The following is a 23852-nucleotide window of genomic DNA, read 5'->3' on the forward strand; positions in this document are numbered from 1 at the left end:
TCCAGAGTTAACCCAAAAGTAATTCTGAAACTTTCCTCAGATTAAACATTTTTAACCATCCCTTCCACTGCATTCAGCATGGTGGAAATTCTAGTTAGGAGATTTGTCTGATTCATTTGTACTCACTACAGAAAAAGTGAGCAAATATTCCCTGGTTTTATGTTTCTTAATTCTGAAACATGTTCACCAAAACTAGAATTAGATTGTTCAAGTAAGGTTACAGTAATGCAAGCCCTAGTTTGGGCAGTGTAGTATAGTGGCTTGTGTCAGTATGACTCCCATATCACACTATTAAAAACAGATCAAACAATTCTAGGCAAATTGCAAGTGTGGATAAACCCAATGTTTTCTGTTTAGGCCAATGGCTAAGAAACAAACCAGAAAGTCAGTCTTATTAAAGTGAGGTTACGATGCTTTAATAAATATTGATATTTGATAAGTATTTTAATCCCAATAATTAGATTCCTTGATGTTATCATTTGGAAAATAATTTGGTTTTGTGTACAAATATAAATATTCTGGCAGAACAGTATTATTATTTCAACAAGGAATTAATTATATGGGTAATTGTGGGAGGAAGAGGAATTAACTGACCAGATTTTTACTTCCCACTAAAGTGCTTCCTTCAGACATAAATTTACCTGTATTGTTTGGTGCTGTTGGCTGGAAGAAAGATTTGGCAGCGCTTGTTTGGACAGATGACTTCAAGTGATTAGCAACCTGACATCAGATGCTGGCAGCAGAATGCTAAAAGAACATGCTAATGTCCTCCATTTTGACATGCTGGCTCGATTTTGTAATGAGTTGGCACTATTTATGATTCCATTTTTATCCTTTAAATGCCATGACAGATGGTAGGTCCTGTAGCCAACTCTACTGCCATCAAACTGCAGAAAGCATGAAATGTTGGTAGTTGTGAAATCAAACCATGCAACATGTCCTCCAAACTTTGCCTGAGAATTGTATCCTAAATTTTATCAGAGTGAGAATATTGGCTGCTCTCCATTCCTGAGGAAATAACAAAGCAGAGATAAACTAGAAATAAGCAAATAACCAAAATCTCCCAAAGTACAGAAGGACATCTTGGACACAGGCAGTTTCATCACCTGTGAAACTGAGCAGTGAATGAAATTCATGGTAAATTTCAGTCTGATGTATCCATGCAGAAGCTTTGTTCCTATCTGGCATTCTAGAGAAGGCTGGATGAATATTCAGATTAATTAACTGAATTATCTAAGTCTTTCACTAAATACTGTTTGAGACATCATCCAAACATTTTTTACACCATCAAAAGAACGAAAGAAAATTCATTTCTGCTGCAATGCTCCAGGCGTTTTGAGAGAAGGTTAAGGTTTTGACTGAAGGTGCTTTACCCCTTTTCTCCTAACACAGTATTTATCATCATTATTTTAGTTCTGTATTTGATTTCAGATAGTTTACAAATAGTGCAACCCTTTTACCATTGGCACAATAGCATTTGGTTAGTGTAGGCAGATGTCTCTGGGTTCCCAGCTGGGAATACCATCCTCAGTAAACATATTTCAGACTGCTACATAGTCCCTGGTCTGCCTATGCTCATTCCCATCTGTTTTATGGCACAGTGCCAGTTTACAAGTGATCAAGCTCTAATCATCCAGTATTGGTGAAGGCAATGAGGAATTTTAGATGGACAGTCTCTGTGACACAGTAAGCTGTTCCATGACCTACTGAAAGTCACTCCCATTCAAGTCACGCAGCAATACACTAGGTGTTGACCCTGTAATTTTGAAAGTACATCCTCAAGGTCTGCAGTCAAGAGACCAGTGGGAAACAGATAACCCACTCAATGTCAGCCACTCCCCATTTCACTTAAGTATGGTAGAAGAGTGTTACATGGAAAGCAGCCAGCTAGACTGGCCCTCATACTTTCTGAAACAACTGTCCCATTCTAGTAGAGACAAATTTCTTTGTACACTAGACTCTGCTCTGACTCAGGCAGAACCAACCTGTGTGAAAAACCACCTTACGAAATTTTTTTGCATGTACTGTGCAGCATAACCACTGAAATTTATGTAGAAAGGTAACTCATACATGCTATAAGTTGATGGGACATGAAGGATCGTGAAACATTTTCAGAGAAATTTTTAGTTTCATTTACCCTCAAAAGTTTTTGTTACAGGCATGAAAATGTTCCATGTAATTCTTTTCAGAAGAAAATACATAAATAATGATCTTGCCTGTGAAATCAAAGATAAATTTTAAAGGCTAAAAGATTGGTTTTCTCCTTGTTTTTCTCCACAACTAAATTTAGTAATAAATTTCTGCAGACCATGCTGTCACACGTATGGCAAAAGCCCATACCCAGCTGGTAGGCTTCTGTCAGGGTTTAACTGCAGCCGGCAACTAAGCACCAGGCAGCTGCTTGCTCCCTCTCCACCTTGTAGCACTGCGGAGAGAATTGGAAAGGTGAAAGTGAAAAAACTCATGGGTTTAGATACAGACAGTTTAATAGGTAAATTGAAAGCTGTGCACACAAGCAAAGCAAAACAAAGAATTCATTCACTGCTTCCTGTGGGCAGGCAGGTGTTCAGCCATCCCCAGGAAAGCAGAGTTCCATCATGCACAGAATGACTTGGGAAGACAAAGGTCACCATTCCAGACGTCTCCTCCTCCCTCCCTCCCTCCCTCCCTCCCTCCCTCTTCTTCCCCCAGCTCTATACACTGAGCATGCCACCAGATTTTCTGGGCTATCCTTTGGGTCAGCTGGGGTCAGCTGTCCTGCCTGCGCCCCCTCCCAACTCCTTATGCACTCCCAGCCCAATCACTGGCTGTACAGTGTAAGAGGCAGAAAAAGCCTTGATGCTGTATGAGCACTGCTCAGGAGTAACCAAATCATCCTTATATTATCAACACTATTTAACTATATTTAGCACAAATCAAAACCATAGCTCCATACAAATGACTATGAAGAAAATTAACTATACCCCAGTCAAAAACAGCAGAGCTTCCAACAGATTTTCCCTACAGCCTTGGGCATCTTTCTCTTAGTTTTGATAGGAAAACTATCTGTAGTGAATAATCAAATCTTTAGTGTATCTAAAGAAACATCACTACTTGACATCACTACTTGAGAGAGAACTACAAGGAATTATGTGGCTATTGATAGAAATTCCCAGCATGGAAGAAGAGCTGTACAGATATGACCATTTGATAAATTTATGCTATGGATATCCATGTTATTAACATTATTCTATCAACTTGTACAGTTCTGCCCAATATCTTAGCATTTCAGTGAAACTTTACTTGACTTCTGTAAAGAAACATAAATCATATTCTACTGAATAGACGAAAATTTTAAGATTGAGTTAGAGTCTAAACAAACCCATGAAGTGAGATAAGGCTGAATCTTTCTCCAGTTTGGTTTTTCAGACAGCTTCATTGGGTAGAAAAGATTTGTAACAGCGAACAGAAAGAAACCCAAACTAAACCAAACCTGGCAGGTCATGCACTTAACATATGTCTTTCTGTAAGCTGTAGGTGCTACTGCCAGGTAACCAAGGGAAGATACATTTTAAGGATGTGTAAAATATGTACACCAGAAGCTACAATAAGCCCCCCCCGGCAGCCTTTCCTTTTAGATCTGTTCCACCTGTATCTCAGCTAGAAGCTGAGATCAGCTCCGCTATGACTGTAGATGTTCAAGGCCTTTCCTCTGGCATCTGCTCAATCCCTGCCAGTGCATTGTAACTCCTATCATATACCTGGCTGTCTGCTTTCATGTTTTTATGTTTTACATCCCCTCCACTCAGTGTCTGGGTTTGTGCTCCACCCAGCTCTTCTACTTTTGCAGTATCAACATAGGCAAGTCCTGTAGTAAAGGTCTGCATTATCATTTCATTTCAGTACATGCTGAATCAAGAACAGATGCTGAAGACTGCCTTGCCTCTCTTTGCCAGATTCATCATCAGCAATGGACTGAGGACTAAGCATGGGACATTCAAGATTGCCTTGGAGGCAGCTGACCAGGCTTTGCCCACTCTATCTAGGAACACGGGGTTACGATTAACTGAAGGAGCTATGGCACTTCTTACTCCTGATGTACTGCAGCTTTCAGACCCAGATACTGCAAAAGAAAACCTTACCTTCCTCTTGGCTCAGCTCCCCCTGTATGGTCATCTCTATTATAATGGGACTGTGCTACTGCAGTGCAATTTCACACAGCAAGATGTGGACAACAGGGATGTTGCATACAAGCACCGAGGTGGGAATTCCCAGACTGACAGATTTACATTTGTTGCCTCGGATAGGACTAACCAAGGCTTCATCGTGAATGGGAAGGTGCAGAGCGAGCCGGTGACATTCACCATTCAGGCAAGTGTGACCACAGACCTACTTAAGAGAGATAAATTTTATGATAAAGCCAAGAATGTAGCAGTTTTGATGACAGCTGGTACTTGCTGCAGTCTCTGATTTAACTGTGCAGTTTGTATATTTTCTTCCTGTGTTCCACAAATAATTAACCTGGGGAACTAACTACTTCCCAAAATGCACAAAGATAAGCAAGTAAATACTTAATACTTGCATGCTAAAATTTTTACATAGGAATCTCCACTATGGGAAGGATAGAACTTTCTGCTGCTCTGCTTTCCCACTTGGTGTCTGATCCTGTGATTTGCACATAGGGGGGTGTGAGTATGATTGATCTCCTGATGTCACAGGAATCCTGAATTACAGCCACTTTGCTTCCCCACCTAGATATCCTGTCCTCTCTGATCTGTCCTCTCTGTGTAAGATGCTCTGATTCTTCTTTCTTTGCTAGAATATTTCTGTTCACTTCCCATTTCCTGTGTTTTCAAGTCCTTCATACTTTGTCATAGGCTCAGATTTGTTTGCTATGATTTTTTGTATCTATCTATTTATGTGGCATGGTTCAGTACAAAAAGCATGTCTGGTTGCACTGCATGTCAGAATTCTGTGTTTCAAAACCCTGATGCTAATGAAGAGACTATTAATATTTCCTGATATAATAAGAGACTATTATATTTCCTTATACGACCAGTGAGGAATACTATTTCAGCAGAGGGTGATATATGGGAACAGCAACAACCATTGTGGACTGCTAGAAGGTTCACCAGAATTTGTGAAAGATGGAATGTTATAATTAAAAAGAGGTGACAAACCTTTGTTGCAGTTATCTTTTGCTGTGAAGAAAATTGCATAAAAAATGACTATGGAGAATGTGGGACATCAGAGCAGAGGTATATGGAATTTCTTTCACTCCCCAGAGTGTACTATACCCTGCTACATATGGCAAGGGATGGGTAATCTGGACCTGGAAACTTTTCATGTGAAGTACAACTTGACTAGAACTCAGGGGTCTGCAGCAGACTGTGAGCCAAAGTGGCTATTGACACCCTGATCTGGCTACTGCTCTTTTAGCAAAAGCAGGACAGAGAATATCCTGATGTTATAAAATAATGTCTAACTTTGATTTAGGTGGATCATTTGGACAAAATGGCACCAAAAATTACTCATCTCCATTGTTTTTCTGATGTGGAACTGCTGAAGAATGGCAATTATGGGATCTATATTACTGCCAGGTCCCTGAGGGCATCTGACCCCAGTACAGAAGATGACAAAATAATTTTTAAGATTTTGCGAGGTCCTCATTATGGCTATCTGGAAAATATAACAACAGGTGATTTCTTTTATAATCTCTATTTTGGGCCATACCAGACCAGACTTCAAACCCTACCCTGTTAATGTTTGCTTGATAGAATCAAAATTTCTTGGCAAACTTTGGGCAAAATTTGACTGCAATAACAAAACTTTTACAATGAAACCTGAGTCTTAAGTTTGTTATGAATCTTCAAAGAGGTTCAGATAATTTTTAATAGCTGTTGAGAAACCTTTTTATTTCTATCAAGAAAAAAAAAAGATTAATATTGAACTTGGCCTTTTGATAAACAGGTTACACATAAAGAAATTGGCAGGGGCTTATAATGAACAGATATTGCTGTTTAGCTGTAAACCTACATTTCTCAAAGTTCAGATTCTCAACTAAAAGAAAAGTTGAAAAGAGTCTATATAATCTACATGGTTCTTATTAGCAGGCTTTTGGTTCACCTGTATACAACTTGTCTTTCCTAGGTGGATTCATTCAGGAAGGATTTAGCCAAAAGGATTTAAACAGCAAAATCATACTTTATGTCATCAACAAATCACGAGAAGTGAATTCAGACAACTTGGAGTTTCAAGTGACAGATGCCAGTGGAAACTCTGCAGCACCCCAAAGGTAGCTCCACTCCTTGGTGACATGGGCTGTGCTGCACAGTGCTTGCCACCCCTTGGGGTAAATGAACAGGTGCTGAGCTTGAAGCCATGAAGACATGGACATAGCTACAACTCAACCTGCCATTGCTTTTGTAAGAGTAGAGAAGATTTCTTCCCCTCAAGAAGGTGAAGCCTTCTTGAAGCCTTCTTGAAGGTCCACAAAGGTTGAGCTGCAGGTTAGACTGTGTCACAGTTCTCAAGGGCATTCAGGGCTTCACCAGGAAACATAATGCATTTAGTGGTGTTGGGCATTTGGATATCTGATATGCTGCATGCTGAAGGATGGGACTACAGCTTCATGAACATGGTCCTGCAGCTGCAGGTCACTCTTGCCCTTAGCTGATGGCAGTGCATTTTTCACAAGCTTGAGATTACAGTGGACGAGATGCTCTCAAATGACAAAGCTATGAGTGACATATTTCTGCAAAAGAAAACTGAGAGAAGGTGGAGAACACACAGCACCTTTGTCATCCACTGCATGTACTAGGCATACCATCCAATATCTCCTTGTGACATAGCATAAGCCTCATGTAGAGAAATTAGAATATCATCTGAATTGGGCTTTGATGATAAAAGCCAGAAGTGCAAGTAGCTCTCCAGTAGAGGCAATGCTTCTTTTTATTCCTGAAAATAGGGCTAAGTGTTCAACCAACTTATTTAATCAGAAAAAAATTGAAAAAAAACCCCCAAAAACCCAATATGCTTTTTCTGGGCTAAAATGGCCACTCACAAACCAGGACTCATGGTGAAGAAAGAGAAGCAGAAAGCTGTACCCAGGGGCAGAGCACTTCCCTGCACACTGGAGAGAAGACAGGGACTGAGCTGAGCTGGAGGCAGCATTTAGGCAGTTATGTGCTGTGCCAAAAGATGTCCCCATACACAAACACATCTGAGCATGGACAGCCCAGCTGCTCTGTGCTGGATTGCAGATGAAAAATCACAATTATGTGATGCCACTTCATGGAAAATGCAACTCCTTTTAAATGAATGACAGTGCATAGCACGGCTTTAGGAGAAGAGCAAAGAAAAAACTCTTTTGCAGAAAATAGGTGTTTCAGTGAAGTTATCTGCTAGTAGACCAAAGGGGAAGTTTAGTGAAAAAATAGCATTTTAATATTGGATTTAAAAGCTTGTGAGGTATTTTTTCAAGTTAAAGTAGTTATCACCTAATGATAACTGTTTCAAAATGCACAATTTATTGTTCATGTCCCAGCTTTTATTTGAATGCTGCTGGACTACATCTGGCACATCCATCCTCTTTAGCAAAAGTAAAGCAAATCAGCTTCCAAATGGGTTTCCCACAAAATCAGCATCAGATGGTAGAGGAGGACAGGAGAGACCTTCCACTGGTGACAGAGCTAGTCAGCTGTGAAAGGCCTAGAATTTTGTATTAGTAAAGTACAAATTGTAAATAGCTCAGCTTATTTTCCTTCTTTGCAATCTCATTCATCCTTCTCTGACTCTTACTAATTTTTATTACAGCTCTAAAAAAGGAAAGATCTTTATTTGTGATCCTGTGCAGCACACAGTCTTCTGAGGTTCAGACACTGCCCCCATCCTCCATAAAAAATTCTAAAATTCAGTGCGTAAGACACCTGGAATCAGATAGGGTAAATGTTGAAGAGTGAAGTGTGCCGAGTACTAAAGTAAGGGAAGAAGAGAAGTCCCAGAGGCAGAAAAGTCCTAGAGCATACTCTGTGTGCTACAGGAGGAGAGATAGAGGATACATGAAGGCAGATGGGTGGAAAGGAGGATATTGCTGAGGAAAGACTGGGGAGTGAGAGTATAATAAAACTGCAAGGCTAAAGGCAACCAGGATAAACAGTGATAACTTGTCTAGGCCTATTGTTGTAATGGACAAACTGCCCTTCTCAAAGTTACTGCAGAATCCCTCTGGCTGTAAAACAAGGCTCAAATGTGGCTTAGGGTACATCAGGACTAGTCTGGAAGGTTTATTACTGCCTCTTCCTAATCAGTTAAATCACACAAATATGTTGATTTGGAGACAAAGACTCAGTATGTGTATTGGCTAAATCAGCAGTCGGGAGAGAAGGCTCCTCACACAGCCCTTGAGCAGCAGGGGCTGAGGGCGGCTGGCCAGGTGGCTTTGCTCTAAACTCACATTCCTTTCTTTCCCACAGATTGGAGCTACGGTGGTCTCGAATTGAAATGCTACAGACTGAATATGAGGTGTGTGAAAACACAGGAGTAGTGTCTCTGAAAATCACCAGGGCAGGACACCTGGGGGAGTCTGCCTTTATAACCGTGAAGGTAAAGCCAAAAGCCAACAACCTAACTTAATAATAATAAGTACAGCCTGTTATTTTATTCCTCAGATATAAATATAATTCAATAATCATCAAAGAGGCCATGTGATTCAATCCATACTTACTGGGAGACATTGTCCTTGCTACTACAGATGGCTGAAACACTTCTGACAAAATTTCTTGAGTTTTAAGTAGAAATGTTAATTAACCAAACCTGGAATATCTTGGAGCAGCGTTTCAGTTTTGATGAAAAAACAAAGCAGGCAGTTTCCTCTGGCACTGTGCTCAGAAGCTTGGTTTCCAGGATCCGCCACTTTAAAATCCAGGTTTTGGGCAATCTAGGGCCTTGGGGCTTTTGTTTTGCCTTCTCAGGCTGGAGGAGCCCAGGACGTATAGGTACTTCAACTACACAGCCATGGCAGCCTTCTCCATTTCACCCCCTACTGCCCACAGCCAAGGTAAATTCCCCTGTACCTTCAATGACTGCCTCTGTCTTATGTCAAAAAGACTAGACTGAAAGCTGCAGGCTATAATTTTGTAAAGCAGGTTTTGTGCAACTTGCCTTCACAAATTATATCTTTCCTCATAAAAAGGAAATTCCAGTATTTTATCAGCTCCCCTTGCTAGAGAAATACCATTTTTCCCCCTCAGAGCTTCTCAGGATTATACCCCTAATACAAAACATAATTTTGTTTTTCTTCTACTGAAATGAGTGGGAATTTTGCTAATGATGCCCTCAGGGAACATCTCATCCTACCCTTCACAGACTTCGGTGATTCTACTCCAGCAGTCACTTGCAGAAACAGACCAGTGAAACTGATTCCAGCATCAAGAGCTGGAAACATCCACAGTACGGAAACTGGTGTCCTCTGGTGCCTCCTGTGAAATTTCAGGGAGTTGCTGGAATCCCTATATTTACATATGTAGGGTTCACATCTATCCTAATGAGCCTTTGGGAGTGACAGAAGGCTCTGTGCGAAAAAGCTTATTTCAAGATATCACAAAGAGCCAAATAGGAAAACATGGCCAAGATGTTGCTGCTCTTCTGAGATGACAGGATGTGCTTTTCCAGGAACCAGGTATGGCAGGGCCCCCAGGCATGGTGAACAGCAGTGTTACCTGGTGTTGTCAAATAGCAATCTCAGAGGGGAATTAGCAAAAGTATAAGATAGGGATTTTTTTTAATGATTAATTTTGTAAGCCATAAGCAAGAACAGAATGACAGTTGCACATAAGAAGGTTTATTCTTCAGTTCTTTATCTTTTTCCCCAGTCTATGTATGGGTTGACCTGTCTATTTGAGACATGCAAAGTACCTTCTGGATGCAGCAGAGTGCAGTGGTTTGGTCAAAAGAGTCACAGTGTAGTATTTACTCTTTGATTTCTTGTAGTATATACTCTTTGATTTCTTCTCAGGTCCATGAAATATCTGCTAGGCTGGGAAAGGACTTCACAGTGACTCCGTCCAAGCTTGTTCAGTTTGATCCAGGTATGAAATAGTGTACTGAGTAATTCTAAAATTAATTCACTGATTTTAGAAGAGCAACCTCTTGCTTTGGAGAGTGAAATCTATTACATATCTATAGCTAGAGAAGCTGAATAGTATTTAAGACTTGAGCTTATTTTTTGGAAGTACTGTGGGCTTCTTTAGTGAATTGGTATCCTTATTATTTGGCATGAGATTTCCCACAGTCTTTTACTTTTGTTAAAATATCAAAAGTGCTGATATGATGTCTCCTGATCTCCCAACAACTAGGCTGGATAGGACTCACCCTGAGCTGAACTGTGGGATGCTTTAAGGACTTCAGTCATTATAGGTAAAGCCCCGGACACAGGTCAAATTTAGACAAAACTGAGAACAACTTAGGTTATTCAAGATGTCCAAGGCCCTATTTCATTCACATACAATCCTGAAGTTACCCAGTAAAGACAAGGAAACAAGAAAAAACAATGGTAAGATTTGCCTAAATGGTTGCACTTCCATCTAACATGGTTTTTGATCCATTTGCAGGTATTTTAAATAACTGTTCCATCTTTAAAGTTAAACTTTTCAGATACAAACTCTATGATACATTTTCTCTTGAAAATCAGTGGAAGTCCTAAATAAATGTATTGCAGTGAAATTTTGCACATCTACAGCAGCATTTTGTTACAGTGTATGCACTTCAACTGAATCATCATTGACCAGGAACAAATTCAAACTTAATGTTATTTGGAAGAACAGCAGGAGTCCAGTCAGTCAGTAGGAGCACAATAGCATACACAATCTACTCCTCTCTAGCTGCAGACATGTTAATTAATCTATTTCTTTGACACCCTGATTGATTGAAATAGCACTTAAAGAGTAATTAAAATGTTTATTTCTGTTAGGAGTGTCAACCAAGACGTGGAATATAGCAATTACCTATGATGGATTAGAGGAAGATGATGAAGTCTTTGAAGTAGTTCTGAACTCCCCTGTGAATGCTGTTCTTGGCACACGGACAAAAGCTGTAGTGAAAATTTTGGACTCAAAAGGAGGTATTCTCTTTTGATCTTTGTGACTAAAAAGGTGGGACAATCTTGGCTGAATAGCTACCTATTTTCAACCATGAGTTGTTCCTAACATTCACCATTAGACCAAACTGCCTAAATTATTTTTAGAGAAAACAGGCTTGACACTTGCAGGCCCTTTATTCTCTCACAAAATCATATGCATCCTCCTAGGAAACACAGGATGAGAAAAGCAACGAATACAAAATGAGAAAAATGCCAGGAAAGAAACCACTTTTCATAACAACATGAGTTCAGTTTGCATTTACTAAAGTGGGGAAAATTTGGTTTAGATCCATTAGGTTTTTTCCCTGTTATTATTTAGTTGTTACACACCCTCTAAAAGAGATTTACTCTTCTCTCAAAAAGTAATGTAGCAAATTAATCCATCCCTTAGCAATATATTTTCCATGACTTAAAAAGCACAGTCCATAACTTCACAGCAAATCGTTTAGTCTTTGAAGACTGCATTATCATTATATTTTTCAGTGATCAAATGTGGCGTGTCTGAAATCAGACTAAAAAGGAGCCAATTGTAGAAACAGAATCATAGGAAAATGGTAGAAAAATTGAAATAACTAGAAAAGCAGTTGCAGCCTCTGACTGCTGAAGAGTGTCTCTTCTTCTGGTGTTTGATGAAACAATATTTAAAATATACATATTGCAATGAATTAGGCTTCATGTTACAAAAAGACACTTTAAAATTTCAAATTTGTCTTCTAAATATTCCTATTGTAAATCAGGACTTAATCGATGCAGCGACTTCATTGAAACAACAGTATCCTGGATTTCCAAGAAGAAGCTTCTCTGGAGATGATGGAAATATCATCAATGGTAGTTAAAGATACCTGTATATTCATGGCCAAAAACCCCAGCACTTCAAAGCCCAGTATAAGAATGAAAGCAGGTGTTTTCAGCAGATGCTTGGTTGAATTCTGACCTGTGGGTAGACAGATGCATCACATATAAAATCTTACTTATAGAGATAGTAGTTGCAGTTACAGTCATAGATAACCTCAGAAATGAGGGTGACTGAACAAACAGCAAATCAACTACTTCAAGTGAAAGAATCATCCAGCTTTTAAGGAAAAGCTGTTTATGTGCCCATGTGAACATGACCAGTATTTGCTCATGCAGTTAAAGCTGACCATCTGCCATTTTCTATGCTTTCAGGTCAATGCAGCTATTCCCATTCTTCTGGCCAAAGCAAGCATGACTTCTGGGGGAGACACATGCTGTTTCCAGTTTCCTCAGGCTCCTCATCACCTTCCAGGCCTGGCAATGTTTCCTTGGAAAGGATCCCACTGCCTCCCTCCAAAGGGATGAGAGGGCATGGAGGGGATCTGTGGCAGGAGCACAGTTTGGCGAATCGGTCACGGACCAGGCTGAGAGTAACTGGAAATGGCAGAATAGTAAGACACTTCTGTAGTTCAGTGATGAACTGATTTGTGAATTTATTGTGATGTGACATCTTCATTTAACTGTCATTTTTGTAGCAATTCGATCTGACCACACAATAACTATAAACTACATGAGTTTGCTCTGAGTCAGACCTGGGGCTATTTAAAAAAAACTGTAAGGAAAAAGCCAAAAAACAAACCAAACATTTTGGATCCATGTATGCAAGAGAGGAATAAAATCAAGACTTGGGGGAGGAAACAGGCATGAAGCAACTTCAGCAATTATGAAACTTCCAATCTTATAAAAATTATGGGTAAGTTAGAAGTTGGTGGAACTAGGCAAATGTATAGAAGCTGTGCATCTGGTACTGAAGTTATAAAGCTGAAAATACTGTTAGCTTAAACAGGGAATAGTTAATTAAACCTTTTCCACTGATTCTCCTGCTTAAGCTATATTGATTTAGTTAGGTATTCAATAACTTTCTGCTATTGTGACCTTAAAAAGTACTGGAATCTATTTTTATGAACACTGAGCATTACACCTGTAATTTGTGCTTTCTAATGGCTCCTTTCAGAAATGATGTGCTTCTATACTAAAAGAGAAAGAACTAAACCAAGACATGCTCTGCATGATGTATAACGTGGTAGTAAATGTTGCATAAAGTCTTGTTTCTATAATACATGAACATACCCATCTCATTCTGCTGTTCTACGTTTTCCAGGTTCCTCCTTCATCTGTATTTAGAAATGAAACAGATGTGATTTTCAAAGTAAGAGTATTAGGGGTGTTGGTTGGATATTTCCATGATTTCTTTCTGATTCTGCTCTTTCCAGGCTTTATCACTCCTAAAAATTTGTTATGTCTAATACTTTATTTTTCTATCTTTCTTTTTCTTTGGTGTAATTTCCCTTTATTTGTGATAATTTGTAAAATAATTAATTTTTTATTATTTTAAATTTAGTTTAAATAAACTAAATTAAAGATCTGCTTGTGTATACTAACTCTTTCTTTTCCTCTCCTGTTCTTGTGTGATACTGTAAAATGAAGTATCATGGGATTGTATCACTCAAAATAGAGGATGACACCTCCTCAGCTGAAACCAACAAGAAAGCACAACCACAGATAAATGTAATCTCCTCTAGGAAGACAGAAATCCCACTGGCTGATAAGGCAGAACTTGCAGCTGAACCAAGATCAAGACATAAGGTATGAAATCTTTTTTCCATGGGAATTTTCACCATCTGTTTTCAGTCATGTTGTTTTCCAAAATGATTTAACACCTAGAAGAGTTTTCATGGCAGGCAATTTTAATATAAGACCTAATTAATCTGTTTCATTTCACTTGTTTTGTGTAATTATTTTCCTTCAAATATTCAAATGACATTTCCTCTTTCCAGGACTTTAACTCTTTTCAAAAGGCTTGTACACCAGATTTAAAGGGTCTCTTGCATTATGAAGAAAGCACACAGAAGTTATTTCAGTGTGATGGGATATCATGGAAATTCTGGAATTCCCAAAGCAAGGTAAAAATGTAGCAATGTGTAGGTATCTACATCAGAGCATGGAGTCTAGGATTGGTGATATCCTAAAGCAGAGGACCTGTTATTTACTTGAAAAGGGGACAAATGTTAACCAGATTCAGGTTTGCTTTCAGCAGAAACAAAAGTTTCCCAGGAATATGATGAGGACTTGACTGCTGCGGTTGCCTTTTCTCTCTGTCATCCACAGGTGCTCCTGGACAAACCACATGAGCACTAGTGTTGTGGTGCTTGGGGCAATGGGGACATAACACAGTCAGTGAATGAAGTATGTGGGATGGTGGAATGGGTGGAATTTAGTAAAATAAGCTTACTTAGGTATTCTGTAAACATACTTTCCGCCCACCACTTAAGATGTCATGCTGAATTTTAATGCACTGCTTTCCCTGTACAGAGTACAGGAGACAGAAAATGGTGCCCAAACTAATACAAAGTCTTTAGAAGATTTTTGGAAGTGAATCCTACTGTCACCATCAAAACTACTAATTATAAACTGTAGGATCCTCTGTCAGGCTTTATTTGTTTAAATCTTTTAAGCAATGCTCTATCTTTATTTATAGACACCAAGCTCATGCTTGGTTTAATTCTGTGCACACTAGTGCACAGACTATCTGTGCATAGACAGAAGTCTGCTTTACCTCTTCCTCTTTTATTTTAGGAGGTAACTATGAAGAAATGTCCCTCTGGATGGACTTATCATGAGGGCAGCTGCTACTTCCTGGTAGTGAATCACAAGGTCACCTGGAACATTGCTGCTCAGGCTTGCAGAGATCAGTAAGAGACCATCATGCATTTGCTGTACAGTGCTGTTGCCCTGAGACAAATGCTGCTCTTGAGACCAAATTTATTTGGATAAGCCAAGCTTTGGCTGCTCTGCACAGCTACCCCCAAAACTGCACAAATCCTGGGATTCAAACACAGTGGACGATAGAAATATTAGTCTCATAATGCTTCAGGTGGTTGTTTCCCAAGGCTGTCCATCTGCAGTGAGGATATTTTTCTAATGGGAGAGTTAGTTTGGGAGAAGAGAAACTCAGAGTCAGTAGAGACTCACAATTTATTTCTCTCTTACCCACCACTTCCTTGGCACTACCTCCTCTTGATATAGCCAGCTCCTCTGTGCCTCACTGTATTCTTCTGAAGATGCAGCTTTGAAGATTCTGTAACTATTTGAAAACTTTTACATTCAATTTAACAGTCCATTTCTGACTTTTTAAGGATATAACAACAACAACAAAAACAGTAACGACAACAATAGTAATAATAATAGCTGTCTCAAAGTAGGAGACAAAAAACCTGTCAGTCTTGTTTTCTAGATACATGTTTGAGATTTTTAGATGTATTAGGTTAGCACTGGAAAAAAATTTTAGCCATGATATCATGTAGCTTGTCCAAGGATAGATATGCTCTGTACCTTATCCTGAATTGTGAGCACCAGGTTGGAAACCAATATGAAAAATAGGAGGGGCTTAAACAGACCTCTCCATTACTCTAGACCTCTCCATTACTCGAAAGGAAAATTGAAACGAGGAAGAGTGGGAAATGATAGAAACAGCGTATGTTCCTAAAGTAATGGAAGGACATGCTGAACAGTAAATCATGGCCAAGCATGCATAACAAGCATTGATTCATTCCACTTAGTTATGCCAGATTATGTTGTCTTGGTAACATGCAAAAGAGAAGTCTTGATACTACTACCTCCCAGCTGATGGAAGATATTTTTTATTAAAATGTAAATGTTATGTCCTCTTGTGAGCTGACCCTAAATATTGTGTTAATACTTGGTTTACTTACAATTTCAGCTCCTGAAATTTTTTGTTATTATCTGCTTTTATAATGCTACTTGTTAACAAACAATGCTATAAATTGTGGGTTTTTTTCTGAAGGCTTCAATAGTGAATTGATCTCTTGGAACCAAATGTCACTCTTCTGGGAGGTGTTTCCTATCTTCTAAAAGAGTGTGGTCTTTGTGACCCATATTTTTTGTAAGTGGTAGCTTCTTGATAGTGTGCAACGTAGATACTAAACTGAATAAAAGTAAATAAATGTAAACAACAGTAACTAAAGGACAGTGTTAAAAAAGCTACACAGAAAATCAAGGCATATCACTGAATCCACAAGGAAATGAATCCTAGGGCAGTGCTAATTCAATTAATGCCATACTAGCATAGACTAAGGAAGATTTATCCTAGTAAATTGAGTACTCCTTGCCTCCATCTGGAACTAATTTACAAAAGTACAGCTCCAGGAACATGCTAAAATGTGGTAAAAGAACATAACTTATTAAATTTTATTTTGTGCTTTTCCCCAGCTCCTCCAGCAATCATCACCAGCACTAATTGTGGTGTTTCTGTTATTAATACGGATTCTATTGACATTTAAATGTTTCCAACAGGGAAATAAAACTACCATGGAGGTCAGCCCTCAATTTTCAATAGATCAACAAACTAGATATTAAATGAAAATATTAGAATTGACTTTCAGTAAATCAGCCAACTTTCATGAAAAAAGAATAATTTTTTACTACTACGAAAAATGGCATAATTTTAAACTCCTATCCATTTGTCTTGCTAGAATTTTTCTATTATGCAGAACAGGAAAAAGAGCCCAAGCATTGTTGAAGTTGATTCACTAACAGTCTCCTGCCCTACCCTTTTTGAGACAATCTTGCAATTTTGAGATGATGGACTTGGGAACAGGCTATACAAAAAGTATACAGAAGTTGGCAGGCTAAAAAGTGTCTGGACAAGGGCCACAAAGTTGATCAAAGGACAGTAAAGCCTGCCATGTGAAGAAAGAAGGCATAGGTGAGCCCTTATCACTGTATTTAAATATTTAGAGGGTGGCTAAGAAGAGGATAGAGACTTCCTTTTTACTAGGAGTCACATAGAAAAGATGAACAGCTACGAGAACAAGTTATTCCTGGGAAGATTCCAAGTACACACAAGGGAATTTTTTTTTAACTGTGAGATCAGCCATTAGAAGAATCTCCCCAGGGAGATAGCAGATTCCCCAACATCAGACATTTTCAAGGTTTAGCTAGACTGAGTGCTGGCCCATCTTGTCTGGACTGTCCTTTTGCCAGATGATCCTTAGAGTTCCTTCCAACATGATAGTTTATGACTCTATTCCATCACAGTAATGCTATTTGTTGTGGAAGCAGTTGTTGTCTAGACATAAGTACATATGCATGGGCTAATGCAGGCCTGTTTGAGTTTATATTGATATACATTGTATGCATTTGTTGCAGGTGGTATACAACCTTTTTCTTTAGTTTCTGTGTTCAAGGGTAGAAGCAGACAAAAATAAGTGCTTGTCTTGATTCAAGTTTCTATATATTAGTGTTAAACTGGGGATGGGGGTACAGGGAAATCTCTGTTAATTGCTGGGAAAATCTTGCACTATTTCTAACCCTTCTCCAATTCACTGGAGAGAAAGATGGTTTAAGAACTCATTTCTCTAGCTTTGTTTGTATGCATGAAGAGACTCTTGGCAACGTGAAGAGAAGCATCTGGGGGATATTATGGCTGAGTGATCCCACAGCAGTCTGATTTAGAAGCAATTTTGATGATTTATGCCACAGCTCTTGTTTATCCAATAGGAACGTGTCCTCCCCAAGGGTCAGCACAGCAGGGCTCACTTGTGTGTGAGATGGTTTCACTGCTGCCACTGAAGTTCTCCCATCCTGCATAGATAGAACCCACAGTTGTGTCTTTTGCCTTGTTAGTCATATTATACCTTTATCTTTTTTGAAGTTGAACATTTAATTGAAGCTCAAATATTATTAGGTTTCAGGTCCTTTACTGCTAGCTGTGTAAGGCAGGACACGTTATTTTGTTTGAACAGCTGGCCCCAGTCCTTTAGAATTACAGGCAGAACCCCATCTAAAGTAATAGATTAGATACTTCATGATGGCTCAGTGTTCCCTAGGAACATCAGTCCTCTTCTAGTACTGGTTCTCTAAGTGACTGGTTAACTCATATTATTGTGTGTGATTCCAGCAGAGGAATCCAGGTACCTAGAGTAATTTTAAAGGCCTTGTGTATGCTGTCTGGCTTTCAACTGCCAGTCTGGAAGTGCAGGGCTCCTGCAGGCTCTGCATCATGTCTGCCACTCTCATCTGAATGTTCTGAAAGATAGGAGGTGTTGTAAGCAACACTAGACACCTATTTGAAGGCATCAGGATAACTCCCTAGGTGACCAAACAAAAGACTGAGATAAGCACAGTCTTTCAGTCACCCCCCACACCCTTCAATAGCAGTATAGGACACGGATTTACTACAGCAGTTCAAATAAAATGTTGTGTCTCATGGAGACCTTCATACTTAGTCAAGTGTGCTTTTGCCATTGTTAAATTTACCAAAATGGTGCAAGACTCTTAAATGCATCAGGCAATTTAATAGAAAATCAGTAAAGTCTTTGTGCTAAGTATTTTCCATATAATATTTCAAGGTCAATAGCTACCCAAAATGTTTCCATAATGTGTGCAACTGCTCTAAGATAAAGGATGCTTTTGACTCAATAACAAAAATTATAAAGCATGCAGGAACAATTTTAAATAGATGGTTTAGCACAGAAAAAAGTTATGTGTGTGGGTTTGTTGTGGCTTCTTTTGGTTGGTGTTTGTTTTTTGTTTTGTTTGGGTTCTTTCCCTAATAAGGCACAATAACTCCTTATCTTGACTAATTTACATTAGGAAGTGTTAGATGCACACTCCATAAATAACATTATCTTGTAATTTCCGGTGTCTGATCCTATGCCTCAAGGTTCAGTGAGTAACATTATGGAGGTGCTATGTTCTTTCAGGATGGTTTGGATTTCCCTAAAATACACAACCCCCCTAAACAGGTATAACAATTAGAACAGTTGTTCTCTCTTCAGTACTGTGTTTGTGAAACTGTACTTAGAAAGCACTCCTATAGAGAAAAGATTATGTTAAATTATAATTATTGTAGTGCTTTCCTTTCACAGTGATGAAGACTCTCCCTGGTATGTGAAGTCTGAAACTGTTATTGCTCAGACTACGCCTGTATGTCATAAATGATAGAGCAGTTACTGACACATATTGATGCTCTTTGGTGCATAGTGCTTTATGCTCACCTAAAGTAAATTACTTAGTTCCTGGGTTTTGAGTGTCCTTAAGCAGAACCCAGATAAAATGCTCTATTTTTGTTCTTGTTCACCTAGTAGTGATACCACAGAAACTGCTGTGCAAACCTCTTCTCAGGTCCATTTGGTCAGTGCAAGCCCCTGGGAGGCAGAATGGAATCCTGCTGCTGAAGCAGTTAGCCTGAGAGGACAACCTGAATTAGCTATGCCTGCTTTCCTGGACTGTCTGTAGAAGAAGATGGAGTATGAAAATTCCTGACAGTGTTTGTCAGTGTAACAGCTTTGTTCCTAGCTCACCAGAGATTCTCTGCCTGGCAGACTGGCCCAGAAGAATGGAAGCCTGTCCCAAGGGTGCAACAGGCACATCTCACCCTGATGAGAGGCAGAGCTAAGCTCGGCTGACACCTTCACTGGGTGCAGTTTTGGGGGCCTCTACCACAGAGGGTGCACAATCCTGACAGCTACCAGACAGTTCTGAGGCTGTTCTGCCACACCTTTAGTTGAGGAGAGTGTACACAGGTGTCAGTGTGAACCTTTACAGGCTGTTCTCTGGTGGCCCAGGAACTCAGAGTGCTCCTGATGGGCCTGTTGTTACTGCACAGTGCCTGCCCCAGGGCAGCTGTGATTGCACAGGCAAGGGCTAACACCCAGCTGACCTGCTGGCCTTGGCAGATCTACTGTGCAGCATGGAGCAGAGGGCAGCTCCATCCCCTCCTGCTTTGGTTGGCCTGCAGGGATAATGGAGGAGGACTTTGCAGCAGGAGCATCCCCCCTCAGAAACACAATGAATTTATTTCATATCCTGGCCCTGTGAGCCCAGATTAAGGAATGGTCCAGATTTTCTGTGGTATGCACTGTGCAGAATATTGTGGACTACTACTTTGAATTCTTCTCATGTAAATTTTTCCTGCTCCCTTTGTGTGGCATCATATGAAATCCATGGGATCAGTACTCTTAGAAGGCATACAGGGCAATAACGGGAATGGAGCTCCAGGCATGGATCTTTAACTAGGCAGCATGCTTAATGGTGGGCTTTCACTCTAACATCTGCTCATGGTCTCCATAGTGAGCTCAAGTCTGCCATGCCATTCTTCAGGCCTGGTTGCTTCCCCAGCTCCTAAAGAAGAGAGTTATCACTTCATCTGGAGCAATAGTGATCTTCTGTCTCTGTTATCTGGCAAAAGTAATGAAATTAGTAAAATCCTTACAATACCATTTACTTATTCTGATGTTAGAAAAGTTTTTTTCCCTCTCTTAAAATGTTTTTATGAACAGCATTGTTTGCTCTGGCCCTATCGACTGTCACCCAGGATATTCTGGGAGGCTGAAGGGGTTGGCATCACTTTTAGACTGAGCAGCAGTCAGAAATATGGGACAAAATAAACATCAGCACCAGATGTTCAGCATCAGAGGGATGGCAACACCAGGTGTGACATGTAAAAAGGTGATATACCAAGGCATACACAAAGATGGATAAATAAGAAAGTGGAGCCACTGATGGCTGACAGTTCCCAGCAAATGAGAAGAATGACATTTGTCTCTTACTGACCAAAGATTTAGCCTGATCTCTAAATGGCTTAAGAATAGCCTGCTGGTGCTTGTGTGTTTGGTACTGGTTGGAAGACTTCTCAGTGGCAAGGCCACTCAGTGGCTAAAGTTTGCAAATCCTCCTTTGGAGCTGGCAAACTATAAGTACAAATGCAGAACAGAGCTTATGCATTGACTTAATTCAGAAATTAGTCTGCTTAATACAAACCAAAATTTCTCTCCAATTTGAACTAAATGCATAGCCACTGCAGATAATCCTCTGAAGAATGTGCTGCTTTCCAGATACCAAATTTCTTGTGATGAACAACTGGGGGAACCCATGGGATACCTGCATTTACTGAGTGTAGGTTCACAGGAGGATGGAGAAACAGAATATTTCAGCTTGTTGAAGATGTTCTGTTTGAAAAGGATGAAAATGCAAAAAATAAAGGGTGCGGATAGAGGCAGAGGAAGGAAATGGAAGGGGGGGGGATGATGCAATAACCCGAATGTTGATTTTAGAGGAGGTGTGTGTAATTTTGACAGGGGAGATTTAGATTAGATATAGTGAGAAGGGTATTCACTCAGAGGGTGGTCAGGCATTGGAACAGTCTCCCCAAGGAAGTGGTCACAGCACCAACCTGACAGCGTTCAAGAAGTGTTAGGACAATGCTCTCAGGCACATTTTGTGGTTCTTGGGGCTGTCATGTGCAGGGCCAATAGCTAGATTTTGATGGTCTTTTCAGTCTTTCCCTACTCAGGACATTCTATGATTTTGGGATTCTATCATTACTTCTCAGAACCACATTACCACGTAAATGTGTTATTCAAAGCTTCATTATTGTCAAAATATGATTTTAAAAAGATATCTCCTGCTCTACTACCAGATAGAAGAAGTTGTATCATTCAGTGGCTTGGATTTCAGTGTAGGAAGTTTATAATTTTATGGAAAATAAGGTATCAATAATTGTGCCAATAATTTAAAACACAGTTTGTGAGTATGAGGCACATATTTCCGGTATACATTTCCTTCAGTTGCCAAACTGATTTAATTTTTCTGTTAGAGAAACCAGATTAGGACTTTGGTTCCTCCCAGGTAATCCACAATTTTAAGACTTCATCTTCATGTAATTATTCCTTCATGCCAGTAAGTTGTGGTGTTCCTGTGACTCATTATTTGTATGCTTTATAGTACAATCAACACCCATTGTTGATAAGTTGATGGGAGCTGTCTGTCACTCTGTGGAATGCTAATTACTCTGCCCTCTCTCGTTGAGCTTAGGTACCTGGGGAGTCTAACAAGTGTAGCTAATGAACAACACATGCAGTGGCTGTGGGACTTCAGTGGGAAGATGCCCTTTTGGATAGGCAAGTATATTGGCTGCAAGTTCCCCCTGCAGATTGCAGTTCCTGTGCATGTTGAAAAGAAGAAACTGCTGTAGCAGTTCAAGCCTAGTTTTCAAACACTGTATTGTTCTCATATTTCTGCTGCTTTATTATTTCAGTGCAAGGCATAAACCAAAAACCCATAATTTACCTGGCTACTTTTATAAGTCTTTATCAAAAAGATGTGTTTATCATGATGTCTATTGCTGGACTGTTTTTGCCTTGAAACCTTTCCTATTTTGACACAAGCTGAAGAAAATAGTTCCAGCTCCTACAATTTTGTTTATCTTATCTTTCTTTCAACTGTTACTTTATTTATCCCTAATTTAGCTTTTTCTTTTATTTTGTTTTAACTTAGACAATTATTTGTTTTACTCCTAATTTAATGGTGTTGTCTTGTGTTAGAAATCTTATGAATTAATTAGATGATAAGCTGAAGAATATTTCATCATATCATTTCAGATTTAGCTACTTCTTATTAGGCACTTAATATTTAATGATAAATAGAAAGAATTTGGATGGGTCTTTGTACCTCCTTTCTGTGAATTACTGCCTTAGCTCATATACAAGTGCTACTGCTTTTTTCTAACCTTGTTTCTGCTACACTGTCCTCAGTGCTGTTCTTTCTCTCTGATTCTGAACTGTGATAATCAGCTCTTAGTAATTTGCTGAGATGGACCTACTAGGTATACTAAATTAACTTAGAAAAATAGTTATTTTTGGATCATGTTTAATGGTATCATAATTCTGCTAACTTGAAATAAATAAACTTATTTGACAAAGATAAAGAGTAGAAAAGATAGATAAAGATTGTAGATAAAGATTGTCATGCCAATTATGGTCTCTCATAAGAAGACAAGTCATGTCTGAAATTATGCCATGCCTATTGGTCTTAGTAACTCAGAGGCCAGGGGAAAAGATATATTTTCTATTGTACTAATTAACACAAACTAGTTTTACAACTGTTAATTTAAACAGTGTAAATCACGTCCATAAAGATCTGCAGTATTTTATATTCAGAAGAAATCTGAAGGCATCTGATGCTGCCCAGACTCCTTGCTATTTCAAATATCGAAAGAGAAGCCTATGAGGTCACAGACACGCAATAGATGAAAGGAGAAAAAAACATTTTAGATATACGCTATTGCAGAGACGTGTATTTTCCTTTATTCATATGGCACTAACTGTGATTCAAGTGAACTAATTAAATCCTAAATTGTGTTTTGCTTGTTTTCTATCAGATGTTTTCTTTTCTCTCAGCATGCAACTGTATGCATTTTTTAATGAAGAACAACTTACAGAACAGCATAACTCTCTTGGCATCTGGCTCCAGTGACAATAAACACCACTGATTTGATCTTACTCATTTCACACAGGTTTGAATGACCAAGTCAATCCTGGACACTGGGAGTGGAATGGAGGAGAGCCTGTAACCTACATAAACTGGAGAAGAGGCTCCTACCACTTTTCAGTGAGAGGAAGAAATTGTGTATTTGTGCAGAAGCGAGGAAAATGGCAAGCAACTGACTGCAAGAAGGTCAAACCAAACAGCTATATATGTTCAAGAAAGTTGTAATGGATGGAGGATGTCTCTGAAAGAATATGGACATTCATGCTATTTCAGTATGTTAGCTGTGTTAGAAAACCATTCTAATCATCAGCAAGGCTTATTTTATATGCTGCCAGAGGTGCAGATGCACTGGCAACTAACAAAGGTATAGAGATCAGATGCAAAAACTAAGCCCAGGTTAAGGTTTTGAAATCTCCCCAAAGACTTTGAT

General features: G+C 39.3%; 1 protein-coding gene across 3 annotated transcripts in view; it reads left to right on the forward strand.

Moving 5' to 3' along the window:
* Positions 1-23647, forward strand: part of FREM1 (FRAS1 related extracellular matrix 1) — a 56492-nt gene extending 32845 nt beyond the window's left edge. The window contains exons 24-36 of one of the 3 annotated variants that reach the window (XM_071424975.1): positions 3936-4398; positions 5476-5677; positions 6130-6274; positions 8454-8583; positions 9995-10067; positions 10949-11098; positions 12284-12522; positions 13233-13280; positions 13559-13717; positions 13909-14034; positions 14708-14823; positions 21968-22053; positions 23448-23647. In XM_071424975.1, the coding sequence (XP_071281076.1) occupies positions 3936-4398; positions 5476-5677; positions 6130-6274; positions 8454-8583; positions 9995-10067; positions 10949-11098; positions 12284-12522; positions 13233-13280; positions 13559-13717; positions 13909-14034; positions 14708-14823; positions 21968-22053; positions 23448-23647 (2137 nt within the window). The remainder of the gene's footprint in view (positions 1-3935; positions 4399-5475; positions 5678-6129; positions 6275-8453; positions 8584-9994; positions 10068-10948; positions 11099-12283; positions 12523-13232; positions 13281-13558; positions 13718-13908; positions 14035-14707; positions 14824-21967; positions 22054-23447) is intronic. The other 2 variants (XM_071424976.1, XM_071424977.1) reach the window with 2 other exon arrangements.
* Positions 23648-23852: the final 205 nt, after the last annotated feature.

The sequence above is a fragment of the Agelaius tricolor genome, unplaced genomic scaffold, assembly GCF_023055355.1.
Source record: "Agelaius tricolor isolate 1412-34295 unplaced genomic scaffold, bAgeTri1.0.p SCAF_4, whole genome shotgun sequence".
NCBI classification, from domain to species: Eukaryota; Metazoa; Chordata; class Aves; order Passeriformes; family Icteridae; genus Agelaius; species Agelaius tricolor.